This window comes from Carcharodon carcharias, chromosome 18 (assembly GCF_017639515.1).
Source record: "Carcharodon carcharias isolate sCarCar2 chromosome 18, sCarCar2.pri, whole genome shotgun sequence".
NCBI lineage: Eukaryota > Metazoa > Chordata > Chondrichthyes > Lamniformes > Lamnidae > Carcharodon > Carcharodon carcharias.
Window position 1 is genome coordinate 72,619,416 of NC_054484.1, and position 27,187 is coordinate 72,646,602.

Consider the following 27,187-nt stretch of genomic DNA (forward strand, 5'->3'; position numbering starts at 1 on the left):
AATGTTAAATTACCTACCTCAGTATGATTTTTAATATTTCTTTATCGATCAAATATCAAGTTTATTTCTCCCTCTGCCCCTTAGGCCAAGCTTACCAAGAGCTTTATCGTTTGCTTTTGAGAGTAATTGTAGCCTTAATGCTGACCTACATTCCTTTCCTCCACAATCAAAGAATGAAGGGGGAAATGTAGAATGAAGCCCTAAAACAAGTGTCAAGTTTGCAATGATAGTCTGAGGATAAAAATCTGAAAGGGGCAGTGTTCCATGATTGTTCTCTATGCAGTAACATATTTATTTTATATAGAGAATGAATGGAAAGAGGCATAATGTGAAGGTAGGTCATTTAACATATTTTCCCCTGAAGAAATTCACTAATTAGCATTTTGTGCTTAAAGAGCATTGTGCAAGTTTATAATTAAACCTGTGTCACTAAAGAACAGTGATGGACAAGAGAAGGAAAAATGTTCACAAACTTGCCATGAGAGGAATGAAAAAAATATTACTTAAGTGTGTTTGGGCTGCAGAGGATTTCCAGCACACCCTTTGCTGACTGCATTGTATACATCATGTAGCTCTTGGAACCCAACTGAGGTCAGGTCCTGAGTAGTGATGATGCACAGAGCTTGCTCCCTATATAGTGATTATGTGCAGGCAGTGGCAGGAGTATTGAATTTCACAATGAAACATTATCAAAAAGTATAATACTGTGCAGTCTATTAGGAGTTAATTGGGAAAAATATTACACACAAACCTAACTGGAAATTCAAGAGAGGAGCTGTGGTTCATAGAGCCATACAATTTTTTTTGAAGCTGGCTAAATGGCAGAATGCAAGCAGCAAGTTAGCCTGTGGATGTGGAAAATTAACAAACAACTTGAGTTTAACATTGATTATAATCTGAAGTTTTTCATTGGTGTCACTTGCTTATAATCAACTCCTACTCATCAAAAGTTATATCTGAACTCCAACTGTTGGAAAATTGAAGAGCTTGATGTGGAAAAGTTTGTTTAATATTTGAAATTACTAGAGTTAATTGAACCCCAGCTTGGGTTTAAAGATACTCGTAACTGATACTAACTGTTTCACATTACTGAATATTGTACTATTTGTTAAGAAAGGCAAGCACATAACTCAATACACAACAAGAAACTCTTTAATCGGATTAGTGGTTAGGATATGAATGGATTTGTAGGAAATGTAGTGGAAAGTCAAATGTCAACCATAAAAGATGGGACAGTCTAATCTTGCAAGAATGGACAAGCAGTACCTTGAGCACTGAGATTAAACTGTATTGAATTTACAATGCAGATAACACAAGAGCCATTGTATAGATTAATTTTCCAAGAAAGGATATGAAATGAAAATGATAGAAGAAAATTGTATATTGAAGTAGGAAAGTTTGATACAAAAGAATAGTTGTATAATTTGATCACAAAAATTTGAAAAAATCTTTAAATGGCAGCTTGGCGGACAGAAAAATAGAAACTAGGAGCAGGATTCCGCCCTTTAAGCTTGCTCTGCCATTCAGTATGATCACGGCTGATCCTCTATCTCAGCGCCATATTCCCGCTTTCTCTTCATACCCCTTGATGCCCCTAGTATCCAAAATTTATCAATTTCTTTCTTGAATAAATGCAGTGACCTGGCCTCCACAACCTTCTGTGATAGAGAATTCTACAGGTTGAACACCTTCTGAGTGAAGAACTTTTTCCTTATCTCAGCCCTAAATGGCCTGTCCCATATCCTGAAACTGTGGCCCCTGGTTCTAGCTTCCCCAAGCAGGGGAAACATCCTCTCTGCATCCAGCCCCTCTAGCCCTGTTAGAATCTTATAGAATTTCAATCAGATCCCCTCTCATTCTTTTAAACTCGAGTGAATACAAGCTCAGTCGAACCAGTCTCTCCTCATATGACAGTCCTGCCATCCCCGGTATCAGCCTAGCGAACTTTTGCTGCACTCCCTTTATATTCTTTCTTAGGTAGAGAAACCAAAACTGCAATATTCCAGGTGTGGTCTCACCAAGGCCCTATATAACTGCAGTAAAACACCCCTACCTCTGAACTCAAAACCTTTTGCTATGAAGGCCAACATACCATTTGCCTAAACAAAAACAGATTTACCTGGAAAAACTCAGCAGGTCTGGCAGCATCGGCGGAGAAGAAAAGAGTTGACGTTTCGAGTCCTCATGACCTTTGACAGAACCATTTGCCTTCCTAATTGCTTGCTGCACCTGCCTATTTACTTTCATTGGTGTACAAGGACACCCAGATCCCTTTGTACATCCACATTTCCCAATATATCACCATTTAAATAATACTCTGCCTTTCTGCTTTTCACACCAAAGCGGATAATTTCCCATTTATCCACATTACACTGCATCTGCCGTGTGTTTGCCCACACACACAACTTGTCTAAATCGCCCTGAAGCCTGCTTGCATCCTCCTCGTAACTCACAACCCCACCAGTTTTGTGTTGTCCGCAAACTTGGAAATATTGCATTTGGTTCCCTCATCCAAGTCATTTATATATATATATATCGTGAATAGCTGGAGCCCAAGCACTGATCCGTGTGGTATACCACTAGTCATTGCCTGCCACCCGCAAAAAGACCCAAAAATTCCCATTCTCTGTTTCCGGTCTGACAACCAATTCTCAATCCATGCCAGTGTATTACCTCCAATCCCGTGTGCTTTAATTTTGCCCACTGCCCTCTTATGTGGGACCTTATCAAAAGCTTATGTCAAAAGGATACATTTAAATTTTGATTTTTAAAAAATTCATTGTAGTTTGTTTTGTTTTTATTTACAGGTCATCAAGAAAACAACAATTTCTGCTCTGTTAACATTAATATAGGTCCTGGAGATTGTGAATGGTTTGCTGTACCTGAGTCGTACTGGGCAGTTATGAATGATTTCTGTGAAAAGTAAGTGTGTTTTGCCAGTAAGCATGGCTGTTTCTTGCAGAAAGTATATTTTTAAATTCACAATAAAAAATAATAGAAAAACATTTAGGGTAATTACATAGTGAGCATGTGGCCTAAAAGTCTAAATATTTTGTCCTTTCCAAAGTACAATTCAAGTTCCCCAAAGATGTGGAAAGCACAGAGAGAGAGAATTGGGGCACTGAATTTTCCTTGCAGTGACATGGTGTGAATTGATCCAGCCCTTCTGACCTCGCCACAGCTTCTTTATCATATCTTCTCTTTGACCATCTACTTCCATCTTCAAGACATCCATCTTTGACTCCCCACATCTTCTGCCGAAACCCTCATTCATGATTTGGTTACCCCCAGACTCGACTATTCCGATGTTCTTCTGGCTGACCTCCCATCATGCACCCTCTGTAAACCTGAGCTCATCCAAAACTCTGCTGTCCATTCCTAACCTTCACCAAGTCCCATTTACTCATAGCCCCTGTGCTCTTTGACCTACACTGGCTCCTATTTCACCAACATCTCTGGTTTAAAATTCTCATCAATGTATTCATATCCCTTCATGACATCATCCCTTTCCTATTTTTATAACCTTCTCCGAGTCAATAACCCTCCAAGACCTCTGCGTTCCCATAGCTCTGGCCTCTTGTGCATCCACCATCCCCTTCATCCATCATTGGTGGCTCTGCCTTCAGCCATCTAGGCCCTAAGTTCCAGATTTCCTTCCCTATGCCTGTCCATCTCCTCCTTTAAGACCTTCCTTAAAATGTACCTTTTTGACCAAGTTTATAGAAAATAGAGGTCTGCATAAATATTTTGAATTGAATTAGTGTACCACCCTTTCACTTCTGGAATGTGGATTTGAACCCAGCCTTTATTGATAAGTTGAAAAACTTAGTGTTAGCTGTAGGGGTTTTCTGTGATATGAGTTTAGACTTAGTTCCTGAGCTAGCCACACATGAATGCCAACATGTCAAGCCTTAAGAATGAGTGATTTGGATTGTACCACTGTTACTTTAACGCCTTACCCAACTTGCTTGGGCAAAATGGCAAGTAAATTCCATTTTCCTGGGACGTATAAATTACTAGATGAAAAGGAAACAAGGTCCGTATAGTTTTCTTTCTAACATCTTGATTTTAAATAAAAGGAAAGACTTTCACTTATATAGCACCTTTCACCACCTCAGGTCATCCCAAAGCCCTTTACAGCTAATGAAATAGATATAACAATAATGTAGTTTTAATCAAGGCTGTGGTTTTGTTTCTCATGATACACCGTTGAAACTCCCATTAAAATAACTATTTTAATAAAACTGGTTATGTTTGACCAGAACTGATTTGTAAGTTTAGTAAGTGCTTAAGTCTAGAAATTTTGCTGTCATTCTAATCTTATGGAACATCAGTTTTGAATAGATAATAAGGCCATTTCCCTTAAGACATTTGGTGCAGAAGTATACTGATCCAAGAACAGGGTTTTGGGGGCAAGGTAGCGGGATTTAATTCTGAAACTGGATATGTTATTGTACCTGACCATGTAATACTCCTTTTGAATGTTCAAAATGCAAAAGTTGCTCTCCTTGCAGATCTAACATACCCAGTTTAACTAAACTAATATGCTTTTGTTTGTGGCATACCTCACAAGCCATCAGTGTCCCTTAAAACAAATTAATCAAATTTGTTTCCATGATAACACTGGTCCGAATGCTGTTTTCAAATTATTTTATATATGTCAGCTATTCAGAAGTGACAGAGATAACTTTGTTACAGATTTGTTTTGGTTAAAATTGCTTTGAAGCATTGAAGCGTATGGAAGCCTGTTGTTTACTAACTGTTAACCAAATTACCTTTAAAAGAGATTCAAATTTCAGGCACTTCATGCATTTGCTATATACCTACATATAACAGTGCTGTTGATTTTTTTATTTACAACATGGCTTTTCCTAGCATAAGATAAACTTGCAAAATTTTTCACCAGTCTCTGAGCACAGCCAAAATACCCATCTTGATGACTGGCAGCCTCAAGAATGTGCATTCCATGTTGGCTTGTGTTGCTTTCATTCTGTATTGATAATGCCATTCTGTAAAAAAAAAAGATACAATTGCTGCGTTTGTTATACTTCTGATTTGGCAATAGAATCAGTAATCTGATTTTTCAAGCTTCAGTCTGTTAATTATAAATGTAATGTATTTGCTCTGAAGCTGTATAGCACAACCTTTTTCTTCTCCTTCAACAGTCCCTCGGGAATCGAGGATGACTTGCTTCCACTCTGGTTCATTCGGTTCTGAAATGGCTGCTAAACCCAATGCATGATCTGCAGACTCTGCCACATGCTGGGCGAGTGCTTCAAGGATTGGTTAGATGGGGCATTTGGAAGCTTGTGCACTCCCTTTGACACTTTGACTTCATCTCTGCACATTCCTGGCAAAGTCTCTCAATGAGTTTAGTGCCTTCTCGGACGAGCCTTCTCCGTTTTGGTCAGTCACAAGCCATGAGTCGGCTTGTAGCACGACCACGGTTTATAGAATTGCAGAAAAATTAGGACACAAGCATTCTGTTTGGCCCAGTATGTCCATATTCCCATGTGCCTGCTCCATTCCATATTTGTTTGTTCCCCTTTCCTTCAACCACCCATCTAATCCATTCTTGATTGTTGATATGGTCTCTGTATCAATCATGACCTCTGGTAGTGCATTCCATGGCTGCACAACTATCCATAAAAATGTTTCTCCTTCCCATTGACATAAATGCCTTATACTTAATCTTACATCTATGCAACCTTGATCTAACATAGAAAGGTAGAAAATTTACAGCACAGAAGGAGGCCATTTGGCTCATCATGTCTCTGCTGGCTGAAAGAGAGCTATCTGCCTGATCCCACTTGGTCCACAGCCAGTAGGTTACGGAACTTCAAGTGCCTATCTTTTTAAGTACAATTATGGATTCTGCCTGTTTCGCCTTTTCAGCTAGTGAGTTTCGGTCTGTTTTGTCCCAATCGAAGTATAATTTTTTTAAGCCAAATTTTACTCTTGGATTTACCGATATTGAATTCCATTTGCCACATTTTAAACCATTTCACTGTCATAGCAATATCATTTGTGGCATTTGCCAAAAACTTTCTGAAAGTCCATTTATATCATACCCATTGCATTTTACCCACCCAGCAGAGCAATCATTCCCTTAAAAAATATTATGGAAACATTTTAAAATATGTAATTTCTTTAACAGGAACAACATTAATTTTTTGATGGGCTCATGGTGGCCAAACTTAGAGGATCTTTATGAAGCTAATGTACCAGTGTATCGGTTTATTCAGCGCCCTGGGGACCTAGTATGGATAAATGCTGGTACAGTGCACTGGGTTCAGGCCATTGGGTGGTGCAACAACATTGCTTGGAATGTCGGTCCTCTGACAGGTACTATAATTTCATTAACCAAACTAGTACATACCATTCATATCTTTACAATTATATAGTTAGATCATTTACAGGACTATATCGTTTTGTTAACAAGAAAAACATTATTTATAGCAAAGAGGCAAAGTATCATTGTAGAAATGCTTTTTCAATGACTTCCAAGTAACAATTTGTATATTTATATAGTGTATTATTAGCATTAGTGTTTTGGCCATTTATATAATAAATAAAGTCTCTACCTGTATTAAGAGCTCAAATTGGTTGTAAGGATGTAGCTCCTATACTTGGAACACTTTGACTTTTGAAGTAAAAACTAATGGTGTACTCTACAGCAAATCAATATAAACTGGCAGTAGAACGATACGAATGGAATAAACTACAGAGCGTGAAGTCTATTGTTCCCATGATTCATCTATCCTGGAACATGGCACGTAACATCAAGGTGTCTGATCCCAAACTTTTTGAAATGATCAAGTAAGTGTTAAATCAACAGTGGGAGCATTATATAATTTTCAAACCATCAGGTATTGTGAATTCAGACACTTAAGACTTTTTTGCCTAATATTTTCATAAATGGAATTATAAGTTTTCTAGTTACATTGTGGATGGGTCATGTTGCCTTGTCTGAACTGCAAGAAGGATGTTTAAACTAGTTCTGATTTGGATTGTTTTAGCCTAGAGCTTGCTCCAATGGGTTGAAATTACATATCCCTTCACCATGATATTTAAGCCCTGATCTACTCTTTTGATGTACTGTGGACATGTTTTAAAATTTGTGATCCAATAGTTCATTCAGTCTGTATGTAAATAAAATACAAGTTAAGAAACGGCTGTTTGTGGGGTAGAAAGAGAAGCACTGTCAAGGGTTAAAGTATTAGAAAAAAAATTAAGCCAATTGGCAGCTCATTCTTAACATCTAGTAAGTAAATTGGCTTCAAACAGATATTAAAAAACTACTTAATTTTGTTCAAAGTAAATTAAAACTGAAAAAAATAAAATCATTGCGCCAAATGATAAATAACTTAACCTTAGTTCATTCTTATGTAAATCTTTCCACTTTTTATATCATGCAATTACTTTTTAAATCAGGTATTTAAAATCACATTTTAACTATTTGAAAACAGCAACAGTGACAATATGGCTTGTCATTATTGATTGTGTAACTAAACTACATCATGGTCAAAAAGTGCTAGTTTCAAAGATAATCCATGGCAAATTCGACACTGTTAAACCAAATTCTATTTTCAGCCCCTCAAAATCCACTTTTCTCCAATTTATTAACTTCGTTTACATCATACTTTGTCCTTTTCTATCATCATCCTAAAAGGTAGTGACCATATTGCCTAGATGTTTCTCTACTTTTCTTTCTCTTATCTGCTCTGGTCCATTCCTCATTATGTGATCCAACTGTGAATCTTCCCTTGGGCTTTTTACATATTGGATTACAAAGGAGCCCTGTGTCATTGTAGGAACTCCATTCCCGTATCCTTTTATCTACCTCATTTGTATAATTAATAGCAGGGTAGTTGAAATTCCCCACAATTATCTTACGTTTTTTGCTCAATTCCCTAATTTCTCAGCATATTTCTTTCTCCTCCCTTCCACGATTAGGTGGTCTGTAGAATACGCTTATTAATGTGATTGACCCTTTATTATTTGTTAATCTCCATCCATATAGATTCTGTTTTTGTCTTGCTGATAACTGCATTCCTTTTTTCCAAAGCCATTTTGCTATCCCAAATAAGTACAGCTATTCCACCTCCCCTTTTATCTATCCTACCTTTGCTAAATATACTATACCTTTCAATGTTTAATTCCTAGTCCTGATTTTTTTTTTTATAGACATGTCTCATTTAATCCCTTCCATGCCTGGTTCCTCCCAATGCATGATTGCCTCCAGCTCCCCTGTTTTGTTATGGATACTGTGTGCATTCCTGTATAGACATTTTAACTCAGTTTTAATATAATTTACTGTCAATTTATGTTAAGCAGTCTTGTTCTGTAACTCTATTCCCTGGCCACCAATGACCCCCCTTACTTTATTCTGCCCTATATTCATTCTCCTGCCCTGTTTTGTTTACATTTAGGCTGCTTACATTTCTTTTGGATTCCCCCCCCCCTCGCCCCCATTTACTAGTTTAAAGGCTTTGCACTTCCCTATTTACCCATTCCTACAGGACAGGGGACCCATCCTGTTTCAGGCAGAGTCCATCCTATTGGTACAGCTCCTTGCTGTCTCAGAACTAATGCCAGTACCCCATGAAAAGGAACCCCAGCCATTTAGCCATGTTAATTCCCCTGATCTGTCTACTCTTAAACCAATTTGCACATGACTCAGGCAGTAATCCTGAGATTATTACCCCACAGGTCCTGCTTTTTAATTTAGAGTTTAACTTTGGCACATTTTCAGCAGAATCTCCTCCCTATTCCTACCTATTTCATTTGTTCAACATGGAACACAAAAACCAGGTTTACCCTCTCCCTTTTCAAGTTCCTCTCGAACTGTCCTGAATTATCCCTTACCCTGGTAGACAACACAGCCTTCAGGATTCTTGTTCCTGACTGCTGAGGATGCTATCTATCCCCCTAATTATAGAGCTTCTTATGACACCACTTTTCTATACTGTATTTCCACCCACTCCCTGGCAGCCTTCTGAGCCATGGTGTCTTGGTCTACATTGTAGCTGTCCTCCCTGCAGTTTTTCTCCATGTCTTCACAGGTAGTAAGTACATTGTACCTGATGTACAGGACTGTTGTCTGCTGGACCTCCTTGACTTCTCCAAAATCCCTGGTGGTCACATTCGCTCTTTCCTGAACCTTTTCTCTTGGCGGGTGTGATTATATTCTGGATAAAACTGTCCAGAAACTTCCTCCCTTATGTGTTGGAGCCTTTCCAACTCCTGCTTCAGCTCAATGACTCTGAACTGGGGAGATTCGAGATGGAGACATCTTCTGTGCATGTGTTTGCTCAGGACTGATATGCTGTCTAAAATGTACTGGCATTCTTCCACCTATGAGAGATGATGGACACACAGACAGTCCATCTGTCTTGGTGTGGTGTCTTCGTCTGGTGCACCACAGTTCCCAATGACTATGGGCAGAATGTTCTGCCCCCACAGGAGGCAAGGAAGGGGGTGGGTGTGCCTGAAAACTGGGTAGGTTGAGGTCGGGACCGATACGCAATGTCTTCCCCCTCCCACCTCCTCTTGAGACCTTTAAGTAGCCATTAACGACCTCCTAATGGCCTCTTCTGAACTCCACTGTAATTTTCTCAGCTCCAGGCTGACCTGCTAACATATGGCCTGCATGACTGGTTAAACTGTATGAGCTGCATGTCAGCTGGGGGTGTGGGGTTGGGGGGGGACCTTGATCTGTACTAATCTGTGCATGATTGAGGACATGGACATGGAGCAGGGGCTAGAGACAGACAGCCATCCTCTTCCCACCCCCTTGCTGCCAACCCTCATGGCCTCCCCCTCACTGCCACCTCCATCTCGCAAGATCCCCCCTGCCCAAGAGCACATGCCCTTTTCCTGTGTTGCTCTGGGACTCCGTTCGGGGTGTTGTTCCGGCAGCAGCCATGGCCTCCTCTGTGGCATTGATGAGTACAAGATCTACTGGCCCCTGGTTGACCACCTCTGGGCGGGTGAGACATCATATTCCAGAGTCCTCAGTCGGTAGGAAGGCCTGCCACTGTCCTCTTTGACCGCCTGAAGGGCAGAAAATACAGTGGGCCTTCCTCCTAAGAGTCAGTGCAGATGTCTCGCTGCTTTTTCAGGCAGCCTGCAAATCACCCGCAAAAAATGGAAGATTCCGCCCATGAAGGCCAATCCTTGAGAGGCAGGTTCTGCTACAAGCACCATAACTGAAGCTGCCAAGTGACGTCGTGGGTTTGTTTTTGGCGTTGGCATCTTTGGCCGAGCTGCTGTCACCCCTGGTCATTGTGGTAATGCACATCAGCCCACAGGATGTATTGCCATTTCCCTCCTTTCGTCAGCTAGAAATTCTGAGGTGTGATAGTGGATGTTTAGAGTCTTCATGTCACATTCGCAAGTATCCTAGAAGTGGGGCCTTGGGTGCCCCACTGGTTGTCTAGTTCGGGCTACCTCACCATACAGAAGGTACTAAGGTATGCAACTGTCTTCTATCCTATGGATGTGCCAGGTCCATTGATCCACCTCTGTTTGATTAGTGCCAATACATTTGGGAGCTCCTTTGAGGGGACTGCTGTATACACGATTTTGTCCTGCTAGGATATTCTCATGATGCTGTACAGACAGCGAAGGTGGAAATTATTGAGCGCAATATGTCCATTGTTCTCCACATCCACATCCACCACAGTACAGATTGTTACACTGACCACTCTCTTTGTCAGCAGCAGAGTGAAGGCACACTCTGAAAGTTTCACAATTCCAAATATGGCGGCTTGCCATGTATCAACATCCTCTGTATAAGCAATGATGCCAAATACGAGGCTTCCCATTGTTGCTAGGATGATTGCTACCCATCAAAAGTTACTGGTACTGATGAAGCTTGGAAGTCACTAAGCTCAATCATCTATGAAACAGCAGAAGTATCATTTGTAAAGGTGGAACCCGCACCAAGGACTACTTTGAGACCTACTCAGCTGAGATGAAATCTGTCATTGATACCAAAAACAAAACCTCCATGATGCACAACATAAACCCAAAAGCTAAAATACTGCAGAGCTTGAAAGTAGCCAAGAGAGCTGTGCAAATAACAGGGAGATGTGCAAACACTGGATCAACTTATGTCAAGAAATCCAAACTGCCTGAGACAGTGGAAATCTATATACAAAGGGATCAAGGTGGGTGCCTGACCCTGCCATCACTAAAGTTGTTCCCTTGAAGTCAGTAGATGGTGAAGTACTCAGAAGGAAACAAATGTCCCACTGGGCCAAACATGACTGTCAGCTGAAACAAATACAGAAATACCTGGAAAAGTTCAGCAGGTCTGGCAGCATCGGCGGAGAAGAGCAAAGTTAACGTTTCAAGTCCTCATGACCCTTCAACAGAACTAAGTAGTTCTACTTAGTTCTGTTGAAGGGTCATGAGGACTCGAAACGTCAACTTTGCTTTTCTCCGCCGATGCTGCCAGACCTGCTGAGTTTTTCCAGGTATTTCTGTTTTTGTTTTGGATTTCCAGCATCCGCAGTTTTTTGTTTTTATGACTGTCAGCTGAATTCCTGAAAGTCAGACGTTTCCCAATCCGTGCTTGACCCTCTCCCGCAGCTTCCTGACATGGATGAGTTAGATGAAGAACCCTCATCACGAGAGCTCGAAGGCCATAGATTGCCATACTCAAGTTCCCACAAGAAATATGAAAACAGACAGCAGAAGCTTCTACAAGTATATAGAAAGGAAGAGAGTAGCTAAAGTAAATGTTGGTCCCTTAGAGAATGGGACTGGGTAATAAATAATGGGAAATGAGGAAATTACAGAGACCTTTATATCTGCCTTGGTAGAAGGCGCTCATAAAAAAAAAATCCCAAGAATAGTGGAAAATCAAGGGAGGGAGGAACTTTTATCACTAGAGAATAAGCTCTCAGAAAACTAAAGGGACTAAAGGCTGACAACTGACTAAAGTCCCCTGGACCTGATAACCTGCATCCTAGGATCTTAAAAGAAATGGCTGCTGAGATAGTAGATGTACTAATTGTAATTTTCCAAAGTTCTCTAGATTCTGGAAAGATCCCAGCACTTTGGAAAACCACAAATATAACACATCTATTCAACCTGTCATTGGGAAAATGGTGGAATCCATTATTAAGGAAGTATAGTGGGCCATTTAGAAAATTATAACACAATCAAGAAGAGTCAACATGATTTCATGAAAGGGAAACAGTGTCTTAGTTCTTTGAGGATGTAACAACAGGGTGAAAAAAGGGGAATCAGTGCATGTAACATATTTAATTTCCAAAAGGGATTGGGTAAAGTGTTATAAAATATAACATGTCATATAAAATTTTATAACGGAAAATAAAAGCACGTGGTGTAGGTGGTAACATATTAGCATGGATAGAAGATTGGCTGGCTGACAGACAGCAGAGGGTATGCATAAATGGGTCGTTTTCGGATTGGCAAGATGTGACAAGTTGAATCCCACAGGCCTGTACTGGGGCCTCAACTTTTAACGATTTACATCAATGACTTAGATGAAGTGAGTGAAGACATGGTAGCTAAATATAGGTAGGAAAGTATGTTGTGAAGAGGACATGAGGTTGCAGATGGATATAGATAGGTTGAGTGAGTGGCCAAAGATCTGGCAAATGGAGTTTAATGTGGGAAAATGTGAAATTGTTCACTTTGGCAGGAAGAACAAAATAGCAGAGTACTACTTAAATGGAGAACGGCTGCATAATTCTGAGGTGCAGAGGGATCTTGGTGTTCTTGTACATGAGTCACAAAAAGTTTGTATGCAGGTACAGCAAGTAATTAAGGCTAATAGAATGCTATCCTTTAATAAGAGAGGGATTGAACATAAAAATAAAGATGTTATGCCTCAGTTATACAGGGAATTGGTGAGACCATCCCTCGAATACTGTGTGCAGTTTTGGTATCCTTATTTAATGAAGGATGTAAATGCATTCGAAGTGGTTCAAAGGAGGTTTACTGGATTGATACCTGAAATGAGTGGGCTGCCTTATGAGGAAAGGTTGGACAGCCTGGGCTTGTTTCCACTGGAGTTTAGAAGAGTGAGGGATGATTTGATTGAAGTATACAAGATCCTGAATGGCCTTGACAAGGTGGACGTGGAAAGGATGTTTCCTCTTGTGGGTGAGTCCGGAATTAGGGGCCACTGTTTTACAATTAGGGGCCCACCCTCTTAGGACAGAGATGAGGAGAAATGTTTTCTCAGGATTGTGCGACTTTGGAACTCTGCCTCCGAAGGTGCTGGAAGCGGGGTCATTGAATATTTTTAAGGCAGAGATAGATTCTTGTTAGGCAAGGGAATCAAAGGCTATTGCGTTAGATGGCAATGTGGAAATCGAAGCACAAGAAGATTATTGAATGGCGGAGCAGGCTCCAGGGGCCAAATGGTCTATTCCTGTTCCTATTTCTTGTGTTATTATGTTCTTACTACACAAGATAAGAGTTTGTGGTGTTGGGGAGTAATATTTTGGCAAGGTAGAGGATGAGCTAACTAACAGGAAACAAAATAAATGACTCATTTTCAAGTTGACAACCTGTGACTAGTGGATTGCCACAGGGGTCAGTGCTAGGGCCTCCGCTATTTATATTAATAATTTGAATAAAGGGACCGTGTACTGTAGCTAAATTTGTTGACAATACAAAGATAGGATAGCGAGTTGTGAGGTGGATGTAAAGAGCCTGCAAAAAAATATATAGATATGTTAAGTGAGTGGGCAAAAATTTGGCTGATGGGGGTACACTGTGGGAAAATGTGAGGTTGTCCACTAAGGTCAGCAGAAGGGAAAAGCACAACATTGGCCTCGATCTTCCATTCTGAGTATTGGCGAAGGTCTAGATGAACTTTAAATTTCCGATGGGCTGACTTATGCTGCCCGGACAGTTCTACGTTGCCTCTGACACTTCATGGAATTGATCCTGGTGTCAGAGACTTGGGGCTAGATGTCCTGAACTTGCCCAGAAATTTACTTAAGGATACTTGTTGCTAATCACATGCATAGGGTTGGAAGTGATTTACAGCAGAAGCTCTATCAGGAAGGCCTTTTTCTTATACAAAATGTATTTAAAAGCAAACTTACAGAACAATTCATTTGTCATTAAGTCTTTATTGCCTCTTCCTATCCCTTCTATCAAAATGCATTACATCACACTTCTCTGTATTAAATTCCATCTGCCATTTGTCTGTGTGTTCTGCTAGCCTATCTATGTCGTGTTGCAGTTGATTGGTATCGTCTTCATTGTCAGCCACACCTCCAAACTTAGTTTCGTTGGCAAATATTGAAATTCTACTCTATCCCAGTATCCAAGTCATATAATATATAAAATATATATCAACAAAAGTAGTGATCCCAACATTGATCCTTGAGGATCAACACTGTCTAACATCCTCCATTTAAACAACTTGCTGTTTTCTGCCCTTAAACCAATTTTTTTTTACCCAAGCTGACACTGACCCTACAATCTTATTAACCAGCCTTTTATGTGGTACTTCGGTCAAATAATTTTTCAAAATCCATATATCCATAACACCCATTGCATTCATCAACCTGCTCTGTTACTTCATCAAAAAATTCAATTTGATTACCTATTACAAATCTGTGCTGGCTCTCTTTAATTAACTCTAATTACCTGTTAATTTTTTCCCAGATTATTGTTTCTAAAACCTTACCCGTTAATGACACAGACTGACCTGTAGTTACTAGGACTAATCTTACACCCTTTCTTGAATAGGTTGTCGCATTAGCCATTCTCCAATCCTCTGGCAACTGCTATGTATCTAGGGAAGATTGGAAGGTTATGGCAAGTCCTTGTGCTGACTCCATCCCCACTTTCTTTAGGAAGCCGTCCCGGATTGGGTGACTTATTCAATCTAAACATTGCTAGCCTTTTCAGTACCTCCTGCCTCTCAATTTTCACTCCATCCATACCTCTGGTACGAAGGCAGGCAACATCGTGCAGGAATCGAGATGATGGTTACACCAATGCCTGTCTGTCCCCCTAGCTCTGGATCTTCTATAACAAATGCAATTCCAGTTTTTGCTGTTCCCTCCTATTCAGCCCCTTCTCCATTGCTGCATGATCTAGATTGCATTCCTTCAAGGTGTTGTTGCTCCCAGAAGTCTATGAATTCTGAGTACCAGTTTGAGAGTGATACAAAGACTCTTACACTTCCTGTTTCTTCTTGCTCATCTGAATGGCCACCATCAACTATCCTGAACTCTTACTTGCTTGTAGGGTGACCACCTCCTGTTCAGGAAACGGTCATTCTTCCTGATGCTCCACAGTGACTCCAACTGCCCCTCAGCTCAGAAATCCTGAGCTCAAGCAGCTGGAAACACTTCCTACATCTGTGGTCCTAAAGACACATGAAGTGGCCTAAGTTCCCACATAGCGCAGGACTTGCAAGCAACAGGTCTCAGCTGCCCATCCAGATCTAAAATTCTCTATTCTCTCTTTTAGGATCTAGTTAGTACCTTGTTTAACCTATTATTTTTAATTGATGCCTTTAGATTTGATCTGTGCTAACACTTATTATTAATTTACTTACTGTTTTTCTATGCTGCTCGTGCCGGTAATAATTTAGTGTTTTTAACCATAACTGGTTTACCGATACATTGTCAGATCTAGTTAGACCAAGTAAAGCATCAATGGGTCCTGCACTCCATCACTAAAGCTGCCTACTATTAAAAGATTCAGGAACGCAAAGATATCCCCAGCTTCTCTTCACCACAAACCACCTTCTTAAACCGCCTTCCCCTGCCTTCTCTAACCTCACATCCAACAGTAAGTGCAGCTATCTCATGGATTTTATTGCAAAAAAGTCAAGACCATCCATTCAGTTGTCTCTGCTGGTTTCTTCCCTTCCTCTAGCCCACTGGGACAAAATTTCCCAAAAATTCCCACTCCCAATCCTGAATTTGCATCTTTATCTCATTTCTTCCCTATCTCCCCTCATCCCCTTTCCAAACTCATCGATGAGACCCATCTGTTGCTCTTTAGCTCCTATTCCTACTAAACCATTGGCCAACCAACTTTCCTTCCTGGCTCCTATGTCACCTGGTACTATTAATGGTTTTCTCACCTCACGTACTGTTTCCATCCAGTTGCAAAGAGTAGATTACTTGCACACATCTACACCAACACCTCCATCACCTCCATGACATTGTGCAACTCTGCCCTTGTCTCAGCTTATGTGTATGTGAAGCCATCAATCGTGCTTTTGTTACCTCTACGCTTACCTCTAATGTCCCCACTCCTGGCCAGCGTCCCTACTTCCTACCTTTCGTAAATTTGAGGCTGTTCGAAACTGCTGGTGCATTCTGTCTTACATCAAGTCCTGTTTATTCATCTCCCCTGTGCTTGCATTGGCGTGGTTAAGCAACACCTTGATTTTAAAATTGTCATGCTCATTTCAAATCCTTCAATGGCCTTATCTCCCACTATCTCTGTGATGTGTCCCAGTCTCTCAGTCATCACACACCCCAACTCTGCCCCCAAGACCTCTGCGCTCCACCAATTTTGGCCTCTAGATCACTCACTATTTTAATTACTCCACCATTGCTAGCTGTGCTTTCAGCTGGCAAGGCCTCAAGCTCTGGAATTCACTCCCTAAACTTCTCCACCTCTTCACCCTTCCCTTTCTTCCTTTAAGAACACCCTTTAAAATCTATTTCTTTGACCAAGTTTTTGGTTATCTGACTTCATATCCCGTTGTGTGGCTCAGTGTCAGATTTTGTTTTAGAATGTTTATAAAGCACTTTAAGACGTTTTATTACATTATAGGTGCTATATAAATATAAGTTGTTTGAGGTGAGTTTGGACAGTCTGAATTTAGTTTATGGGCTCACAGAGAACTATCCCTAATGTTGTAATCTTAGAGGTCAGATGGTATGGAGCAAAAGAAAAATAATCATGCTCAGTGGCGGTGTACTTACTGATACATGAGTAGAGAGGACTTTACATTTGGTGGTGATATGCTTCCCTGAGAGTTCTTGATACTGGCACTAGATCCCCAGCAATACCTCACACACTGAACACGAAAATTATTAAGAAGGAACCTCCATTATATGTGAGCTAAATTTTGCTTCATTCCTTAACGCACTTTTTGAGTTTGTATGTATCAAATATTTGAGCCAGATCTTCCGGTCAGTGGCGATGCTGTACACATCACTGCTGACTGCAGAGCTTGTTGCATGCTTACCTTTTTGCGTCCTTCCAGCCGGGTCATCTGAACCCGGCTGGAATAACGGAGCCTTGGCGCAGCTATCCGTGGTGAAGACTGGCAAGAGGAACAGCGGAGAGGCCATGCCCCCTTTTTATGGCATCTGTTGCTGTCTTCAGGTAAGTTTTTAAAGGTTTTTTCAAATCTTTTAAGTGGGTGGGTGAGTGGTAGGATGGGAATGGGTAGTCAGGTTGGGTGAGTTGGCTGGTTTGGTCAGGGGGTGGGTAGTCGGGTTGAGTGATGGAGGCAGTTGGGTCGGTGTGGTGCCTGGGGGTATGCGTTGTGCTGTTAATCACTGAGTTATACCAGAAATTAAACAGTGTAATAATTTTAGGGCAAGTATCCAGGTAAGTAGCGCATACGTAGCCCAGGTCTCCAACACTGAGATTAGTGTAAGAGACATTTGTCGAGCGCTCCAGGCAGCACAAATCTGCCCATTGGAAGTTTAATGTTCACGGGCAGTTACAGCACATGTGCATGCACTAGTTCTTCCTCAGGGCCCTGAAAAACACCAGCATCTTAGATTCAGTGTGTGGTTGCTACTGATACCAGAAGATCTGGCTCATTTTTTATTCCTAGTTTATCTTTTTAATTTTGATTAGGAAACAACTTATTTAATTAGGCTTTTTAGTATTACTGATGGCCCATGGTCTAAGCTAATTTGAAAATACTTGTGGATTTTCTAGTTAATCCATTGTCAATGCTTCACTTCCCTTATTACATATTAGGCTAATTAGTCTGAATTCCAGATTTACCCAACATTTTCACTTGACCTTAGATGTGGGATTAGTGACCATGGCTAAATCATTAAATGGATTACTGAACAGAGGAAGGGTGCCAGCTGAGGAGAAAAAATTGCCAACGGTTCCACCTTGAGCTCCACTGTACCTGTTATTGGCTGCCACTAAATGGTGGAGGCCATAAAGGTATTTGATTGCCTGCCTATCCTCTGGGGTCTCCAGTCAAGGTATGGGAGGGTATCAGAAGATAAAAGGTGATGGGAAAGGTTGCTTTTGCTAAAATTGAAAGCCTCTATTTCTTTCTTTAGGTACTGCCTGCTGAGAACCTTGAAGCAATGCCAGATGTTAAGGGAAGCTCTCATTAGCACAAGCAAAGAGATTGTATGGCATGGCCGTACAAAGGAGGAGCCTGCACACTACTGCAGTATTTGTGAGGTCAGTAAACAAACTTTCTGTTGAGAATAATGGTAGCTTAAGTTAAAAGGAATCTAGTGAATTTTCATGCATTTTCAATTATTATTGACTATATTCTAAGTGCTATTTTATTTTAATTTGCTTCCCAAAATCCCATAACAATCAACAAAAGTGCAATTAAAAGCTTTGTGAAGCTGGCTGTAAGTGAATTTATTGTATATGAAAAAACAATTAATCACACTTTTACATTTTCTGAAATACCCAATCAAGATTGTTTAATTAGGAAGTTAACTGAAATAGGAGCGTGATGACACAAATTCTACTTGTTGGGAATAATATTTAAAATGGCTCATTAGCCATAAAACATTATTCAAACTTAAACTTGATAGAATTAGTGACAACTGCAAAATCTGGAATCTCCAAAAGTGTTTCTATTTTTATGATACAAAAACAAAAATAGCTGGAAAAACTGAGCAGGTCTGACAGCATGTGCGGAGAGGAATGCAGTTAACGTTTCGAGTCCATATGACTCTTTGTCAGAACTTACCTTGTATCTTTGGACACCAAAACAGCATGATTTTTGCTAATTTAAAATGATATTGCTCATTAAAACAAGTGCCTGTCTGGGTAATGGACTACCTTTTCTACTTTTGTCACATACACTCAGGCAAACTGCAGGAAGGTATGGAATAACTCTCCTTTTATTTACTCTCAACAATATGCCCAACCCCTGAATCAATACGAATTTTACAGTTTCCCAAGCCAGAGAAATTTAATTCCTAAAACAGACAAAGAAATACATTAATTGCTTTTATAAAGTACCTTTCATAATGCCAGCACATCCCAAAATACTTCACAGTCCAGTAACTTCTTTTAAGATAGTTACTATTTGTAATATCTGAAAATTCAAGTCACTTTTCACACAGCAAGGTCCCACAAAACAGTAATGAGGTAAATCATTAGTTAATCTGTTTTGGTGATTGCTAATTGAGAGATGAATAATGGCATTGCTGATTAATTGTGGCAATTGATCTGTATCAGTTAGTCGAAGTGCAGTTAAGGTTCACTAGACTGGTTCCTGGAATAAGGAAATTGTCCTATGACGAGAGATTGAGCAGACTGGTTTTATATTCCCTAGAGTTTAGAAGAATGTGAACTGATATCATTGAAACATATAAAATTCTTAAGGGACTTGACAGGGCTGATGCTGAGAAAGTAGTGCTTCTCCTGCATGGGGAATTTGGAATATAGAACCACAGCCTCTGAATAGGGGTTGGATTTAGGACTGAGATAAAGAGAAATTTCTTCATGCAAAGAGTTGTGAATCTTTAGAATTTTCCACACTGCATCGCTGTGGATTCGAGTATATTCAGTACAGAGTTTGATGGATTTTTGGGTAGTAAGGGAATTAAGCAATATAAGAATTGTGTGGGAAACTAGAGTTGAAGTAAATGACTGGCAATGATTATGTTCAATTGGAGAGTGAGTTTGAAGGGCCTAATGGCCTACTCCAGCACCTGTTTCTTACAGTAGATCCAGACATGAGACAGGAAAGCACCATTGGTGGAAAGCTTTAGGATCCAGATGTCCAATGTCACCTGTTCATCGCAAGCATACTACACTAATGATACAGTATGTGCAATTTGAAATATATCTCACTATTGTTTTCTAAAAGAAATCTACCTAATTTGCAAGAAAGAAAACTCTGCTGCTACTTGCTCTCTCAGGAGCCCCGTTTCATACATTCATTACTTGCTAATTGGCATGTTTTCTGCAGGTTAGTTTTGAATTGAAAACCCTTATATTGCAGGCTGTGTTCTCTGGTTCTATTTTTTATTTGTTAATGTGACATCTCTATAGGCATCTCAGGCAAGGCCAACATTTATTGCCCATTCCTAATTACCCAGGTGAACTGCAGTCTGTATGGTTTATGTATTCCAATAGTGCTGCCAGGTAGGGCGTCCTAGAATTTTGATTCAGCAACAATGAAAGAGCGACAATATATTTACAATTCATGATCATGTGTAACTTGAAAGGGAACTTATAAGTGGTGATGTTCCCTGCGGCTGCTGCCTTTGTCGTCTAGGTGGTAGAGGTTGAGGACTTGAAAGATGCTGTCAAAGAAGCACCTTGTCCAGTTGCTGCACCATATCTTGTAAATGTTACACACTGCAGTCATTGTGTGCCAGTTGTGGTAGGAGTGAAAATTGAAAGTGGTGGAAAATGGGATACCAATCAGATGGCTGCTTTGTTCTGGATGATGATAAGCTTCTGGGGTGCTGTTAGAGCTGCACTCATCCAGGCAAGTGGAGTGTATTCCATTACACACCTGACTTGTGCCTTTGTAGATGGTGGACAGGCTTTGTGGAGTCAGGAAGCGAGTTACTAGCTGCAGAATTCCCAGCTATGGCTCCAGCATGTGGAGTGTTCTGCCCCATATTCCCGTTGAATTCAATTTTGCTAGGGCTCCTTGATGCTACACTCAGTCAAATATCTTAATACCAAGAGCAGTCACTTTTATCTCACCTCTATAATGCAGCATTTTTGTACCTACCTACAGCAGGTAGGTTGATAATGGTATTATTTAGCCACTCTTAGTGATGAATATTGAAATTTCTTAGCCAGAGTCTGTGGCCTTGCGATCCTCAGTACTTCTTCCAAGTGGTGTTCATCATGTATTACAATCCCTGTAGAGACCGTTAACATTTAAAGAGAAATTTGAACACCCAGTGATTACTCAAATTATGTCACAAGATTTCACATTATTAAACAAAGCATGCACCACTAACTTTAACACTAAAGTTTACAAAGACTTATGCAATAAACTCAATTCTATTTGTTACTTCCCTCCAAGAATTCCCTTATCTTAGGAAATCTTGACGGTTCATTCACTTTTCCTGGGACAGACCCAAAGGTATGCCACAGTTCTCCAGAAGTAACTTTGGCTTCTCCTCTGTTCTAGCTATTCTCCAAGGAACAAAATTTATGAGGATCCTTCCATTAACTTTTGATTAAACGATGTTCCAAATTCTCTTCAAACCCTCATGACTGGGGACTCTTTCAGCTCTTTGTCCTGGCTTTGGACATACATAGACTGTTTTTTCCCAGTCTGTACAGCTCTTTCCAAGTGAAGTTGAGCTTAAGCATCACCCACATTCTGCTCAGTGAATGATAAAGTTACTATTTTCTCTGCTTAAGATGCAGGTATAGTTAACATTTATCTGCTTTGGCTCTTCCAACTAAGTGAGTTGCAGCCTATACCTAGACCAAAACCTTAGCTGCCTTCTGTGAGAAAAACCCAGATAAATTAAACAAAGGAACCTTCTAACCCCCACAGCCCATTTCCATGATGACATGGCATGCTTTGAGATGGCTCAAACAGAACTCCAAACTAATTATTTTTACTTTCAACACAACTCTTTGATTCTGTAACCAACATGAATAATTTATATCTCTAATGGAGTTTCACAATCCTCTCTCCCAGAATTGCTGCTGCCCCTGTTAAGAAACTCATATTTACAACCAGCTTTCAACTTTTTTCATCTGGGAGCTACATAAACAATTTAAAAATTTATTGAAGTAAGAGGGGAACTCCTAGCTCCATCACAGGCTTAAAGATGGGTCATCCATTGTTCAAATGCCTGCAGCTCTACCTCTGACCTTGTAAGATAAACATAGGTTGCCTTTTAACTGTAATTAACTCCCAAGACTTTTTTGATTTGTATTCACAATAGAGTTGTTTATCAGTTTCTTGATCAGATTTTTCCATTTATCTTACATTTAACACTTTAATTCCTAAAACCTAAAAGTTAGTATAAGCCATGGACCTAGCTGAGGAAGGGCAACAAGTGGTAATCAGCTATTTTCCTTGCCCATATTTGACCTGATGCCATAAGACTACATGGGGCCCAGAGTAAATATTGAGCACACCTGGGGTCACTCCCTTCTGACTATAAACTACAGTCCTGCCTCTGGGGGGGCCTGTCCTGTTATTGGGAGACGTTATGGGCAGGAATTGAGATGGAGGAGTTTGGTACATTGGCAAACTATATTGGACCAGATTTTAACTCATTCAAAACTTATTCACTTACACAGAGTTAAAATTTTGTGTGTGAGAACAAATTATGATTCTGAGTGTGTGACTGTCAGGCTTTTGATTGGCTAGTCTGTAGGCCTGCTCTCTTAATTTTGGCTGAAGTCCCCAGATATTAGGAGAACTTTGAGGGTCTGTTGGACTGCATGTGTCTTTGTTGTGTCTAGTGGTTAGGCTGATGCCAAGTTATATGATTGATTTTACTCTTACACTTTTTGCCTAGCGTTTTGATACAGCTGTGGACTGCTAGTTAAGAACATTACTGTTGGTCTAGAGCCAGACGGGGTAATTACAGCAGATTTCCTTCCCTAAAGGACATTAATGAACCAAATCAATTTTTACAACAATGTCATGGTCACCATTGTTGTTACTAGCTTTTATTCCATATTTAATAAATTAACTGAATTCATCTTCCCCCAGCTGCCATGGTGGGATTTGAGCTCATTTCTCGGTTCATTAGTCCAGGCTTCTGGATTGCTAACCCAGTAATGTAACTACTATGCTACCAAACCTCAGGTAACCTGTCCTGTTCTGGGTAGGTTGAAAAAGTTTGTTATATTCTACTCTTTAAAAAAAAATTTAAAACAGCAATCACAGTATAGCACCTCTCAACCTTGCCTTTTCCAGTAAGAACATTTCCAATGCACAAAATTGTCAGTCATACTCCAGTCTCACCATTCCATCAATTATTCTGGTTGCCCCTTTCTGTATCCTTTCAACAGCAACATTCTTTCAGTATTGTAGTATCTAGAACTGTACACACTAATTTAACTGGGTTGAGATTGCTTGAGTTCACCATGTAAGATTCAGCAAAAAAGGGTGGATAGTGTTCTAACAGTTCAAGAACTGGATACAAATCTAACCTAGAGGTGAAAGGGCAATATGTTTTAATCTAATATGAGCTACTCCGTCCCCAACTGATGTGCATTTTGTTAAACACAAGTGACGTTGTAAGATTTATGGTACATCTTTTTAATTCTAAAGCATTGTAGAAAAACTTGGTGAGGGGAAGTATTAAGTGAACGTATGGAAATGATTAAAATCTAGTATGCATGAAAGAAATTATGACATTTTTGTTGCAGAAAAATAATTTATAATGCTGTAATATGGTATTGCAATATTTATTTCTGTGTGACAGGTGGAAGTTTTTGATCTGCTTTTTGTTACTAATGAAAGTAACTCACGGAAGACCTATGTAGTGCATTGCCAGGACTGTGCCCGTAAGGCCAGTGGAAATCTTGACAATTTTGTAGTGCTGGAACAATACAAAATGGAGGACCTGATGCAAATCTATGACCAGTTCACATTAGTAAGTTTAATCATTACAATGGGCAATATATTTGGAAAGTATTCATGTTACTGTAAAATTGAGAAAGTTCTTTAGTAATTCTAGAATTCTTAGGCCTAATAGACTGAGCTATGCAAATCAGACAGAAACCAGGTTCAATCGTTGATCTGTGCTAATTTAATTGGTCTCATTGGGAATAGAACAGTTGACCATGGCACCCTTGTGATAGGCAAGAAAAAGAATCAACCAGGATTCTTGCTTCGACCATTGTACAGTGACCCCTATGGTTATTGCATATCGGTGAACACTAGTATGGACCACATTGAGCTCACCTTTGGCAACTTCCACAGTTGCATGGCCTGCTGACGTGACTGTTGAGGCTAATTAGAATGAAGAACACTTGATCAAAGTACTGGAACCTGACTAGCATCTTGGAATTATGCCCAGTGTGGGGGTCAATACTGAAGTAAAGAAAACAGAATATAAAACAGAAAAAGAGTGTAGAATTCTACAGCAAATGAAGAACATTAGCAACTTTAGTGGTGGTTAGAATATATATGCTTTGTATTTACAAGCAGGCAAATGAAGGAAGAGCATTTTGAATGCACAAAAATGTTGGGGAGAGGACTATATAGTCACTGTAATTTATTTCTTAGCCATCTTTCTCCAGTTTTAGAATCCTTAGTAGGCAGTAATTTGCTGCCTGAAGTATGTTTCCACTGTTATTTTGCTCAAGTTGCTATTCTCCGTGTATAAGTTTTGACTGTGGCAGGGCACCATTGTTTTGGAGAATTATAGCCACGCCTGGTCTTATCCTCACTGGCATTCACACTTGTACCCTTCCAGCAGGGGTTGTTGAATAGCAGCTGGCCTTGGAAAATTGCAGTGGACTTCACTTCCCCGGTTCCCCCCACCCACGCCTCCCTGCCATCTGGGGTGCTGAGGCTGATTTTAGAAACCACCAATTCTTTCTTTGCTTGAGATCGGTTAACTTGGTAGAAACCTGCAGATTGTATTTTTCTCATTCTCACTGGCAGAATACAGATATTTTTAATTAATACTATTTGAAGTCCACTTGCCTTGGATCAGAAAAGAACTGATGATCATGGATCACCATACAAATAGGTCATGCTCATTTAAAATCTTCTTTCTGTTGCAGGCCCCTCCTCTGCCTTCATCCTCATCTTGACACATATTGTTTTATGGACAACTAGTGAAACATCTTTGGTGTTCAGGATGTGACATCAACTTCCACTGTGTTACACCACTGATTTTTGGCTATCCCATGTGGCTGCTGACTGAAAACTGTGTGTCTATGCAACCTTCCAAGTGCGGAGTGTCAACAATACTGGATTGGAGTGGAGCTGCTTCTTTTCCAGGATAAATGAATTCAAGTAAAGCTGTTTTAGCTGTACCTATAAATAACTTTTCATATTTTGTATATATCAGAGAAAAACTGGCAACATCACACAAAGACTACTGACTTGAAGACATTCTTTTTTTGTATTACTCTGTCTTGGGCTGATGAATTGGTTTCATCATCTTTTTTCATTCAGATTTTTCCCTTTAAAAGTACTAGCTTAGCTGGTCATTTTTGTATGGTAGTTAGGAATTTTAAGTCTCTCTTGAGGGCAACATCTATAAAGAAAATTTTGTAATGTGAAAAGTTAGATGAGAGAGAATTTTTTTTACTGCTTTTATGTTCATCTGTCTTGTTATTTTGAAACCATGATGTTTAAATTTGTTCTGGTTTCCTAGTTAAACTAAACAGCCAAGTCACAGATAAATGGGTTGCACATAGACTAAGGAATAAACTTAAGATTTGTGATTTTTTTTGTTTTGTTTCTAATCTTGATGTAAATTTACACTATTTATAAATGCATATTTATTCCTTGAAAATATTTGTGGATGGAATGCTGTTATTTTTTCCCAGAATACCTGCCATTAAAATTTTACGGAGTTCTGTCATTTCAAACACTACTCCTAATACGTTTTCTATGTATGAAATAAAAACTGTTGAGCATTGTAATCTTTGCAACATTTAACAATTTATATTCAGGGAAGAATTTTTCAGAAGTTAATTGCATATGTTAGTTTATGTATCTCAATTCAATATTGCATGACTAAACTCAGGGCAAGCTTTCCTTTGTTATCAGAAATGTTATGCATTCGCATCTGAAAAGTATAGTGTGCTTCTCCCAGTATTACCCACTGCCAGTTGAAACCGTGTGCTTCATTAAGGGAACCATTGTGTCCCAGGTTATAAAATTCCTATGCTTACAAATGACTTCAGAGTAATTTTAAAACAAAAAAAAGCTTTTATTTAATTAGAGACATAGTAATGTAAAGTTTATTTATCTTTAGAGTTGTCTTGGTACCATGAGCATCACGGATCACTGTTACACCAGAGCCTGTTGTCCTGTGCACTAATGGCTCTAAAAGTTAACTACAAGTTTGTTATATTTCTATAATTGAGCTGTATTGGAGGCTGGTTTGTGATTGTTTTTTGCCCCGTTATAGTGGGAAGTGTTCAAAAATACATATGTTGCAACTTTGAGTAGTTTTTTTAAAAAGCTGTGATCACTTTGTCAAAATATTTATTCACCTGATCAAGTAAGATTTTATGCAAAAGTATTGGGTTGACCTTTAAAAAGCACAAATGTGCACTAACATTTTATGATTTAAACCTATTAAGTAACTCTTACTTGATTTTGGGAGAAATAAATTACAAAGCTATTGAACATACAGCATAGGTCTAGACTGACAGTTGGCTGGAATAAAGCCTCCATGTTACGATCTCCTTGTTCATCATTCAACTAACTTCTGGTGCTCCACATCATTGGTCCAAGCTTGGAGCACAGTGTACCTTCAGAAACCGTGCTTTTAAGTAGTGCCGTATGCAAGAAAGGGGGACAAGAAAAACAAATGCTTTGGGATTGGTTAAGAAAAACTATGAAAACAGAAAAACTGAAATATGAGATGACATTAACAAAAGAGTGAAGTACAAAATTCCCAAGTCAAAAGGATTTCAGTTCTGACTCCTGGGTTTGAATCTAGGATGAAATTGAAGTTTATTTTCTGCATCATTGCTACAGAATGGAATCATTTCAAACCTTTGGCATTCCCAAATCATGCTAACATTAGGTGCAGACTAAACTCTTTCCCCTCTAATGAGCCTAATTTCACCTTTTCTGTTTTGCAGGGGTTTTTGTTTGCACTGCCCAAACCATCTGTCCTTATTGCCTTTGATACAGGTTGCTAGTATGTACTGTACTGTGGGCAATTCTGCAGCCCCATGCTAATTAGAGACTAGGTTGGGACTGCTCAAACAATGTCTCGTCTCATCCATAAATGAAAGGGTAATATCCTTGTAAAATTTGTATTCTCTTATTCGGACCAGTGTCCTGGAAATT

General features: G+C 39.6%; 1 protein-coding gene across 2 annotated transcripts in view; it reads left to right on the forward strand.

Moving 5' to 3' along the window:
• The window catches only part of kdm6a (lysine (K)-specific demethylase 6A), a 284,665-nt gene extending 258,603 nt beyond the window's left edge, over window positions 1-26,062 (forward strand). For both annotated transcript variants that reach the window (XM_041210596.1, XM_041210597.1), the window contains 6 exons: window positions 2,808-2,922; window positions 6,158-6,345; window positions 6,678-6,819; window positions 18,288-18,414; window positions 23,625-23,795; window positions 24,934-26,062. In XM_041210596.1, coding sequence (XP_041066530.1) covers window positions 2,808-2,922; window positions 6,158-6,345; window positions 6,678-6,819; window positions 18,288-18,414; window positions 23,625-23,795; window positions 24,934-24,963 — 773 coding nt within the window. In that variant the 3' untranslated portion in view covers window positions 24,964-26,062. The remainder of the gene's footprint in view (window positions 1-2,807; window positions 2,923-6,157; window positions 6,346-6,677; window positions 6,820-18,287; window positions 18,415-23,624; window positions 23,796-24,933) is intronic.
• Window positions 26,063-27,187: the final 1,125 nt, after the last annotated feature.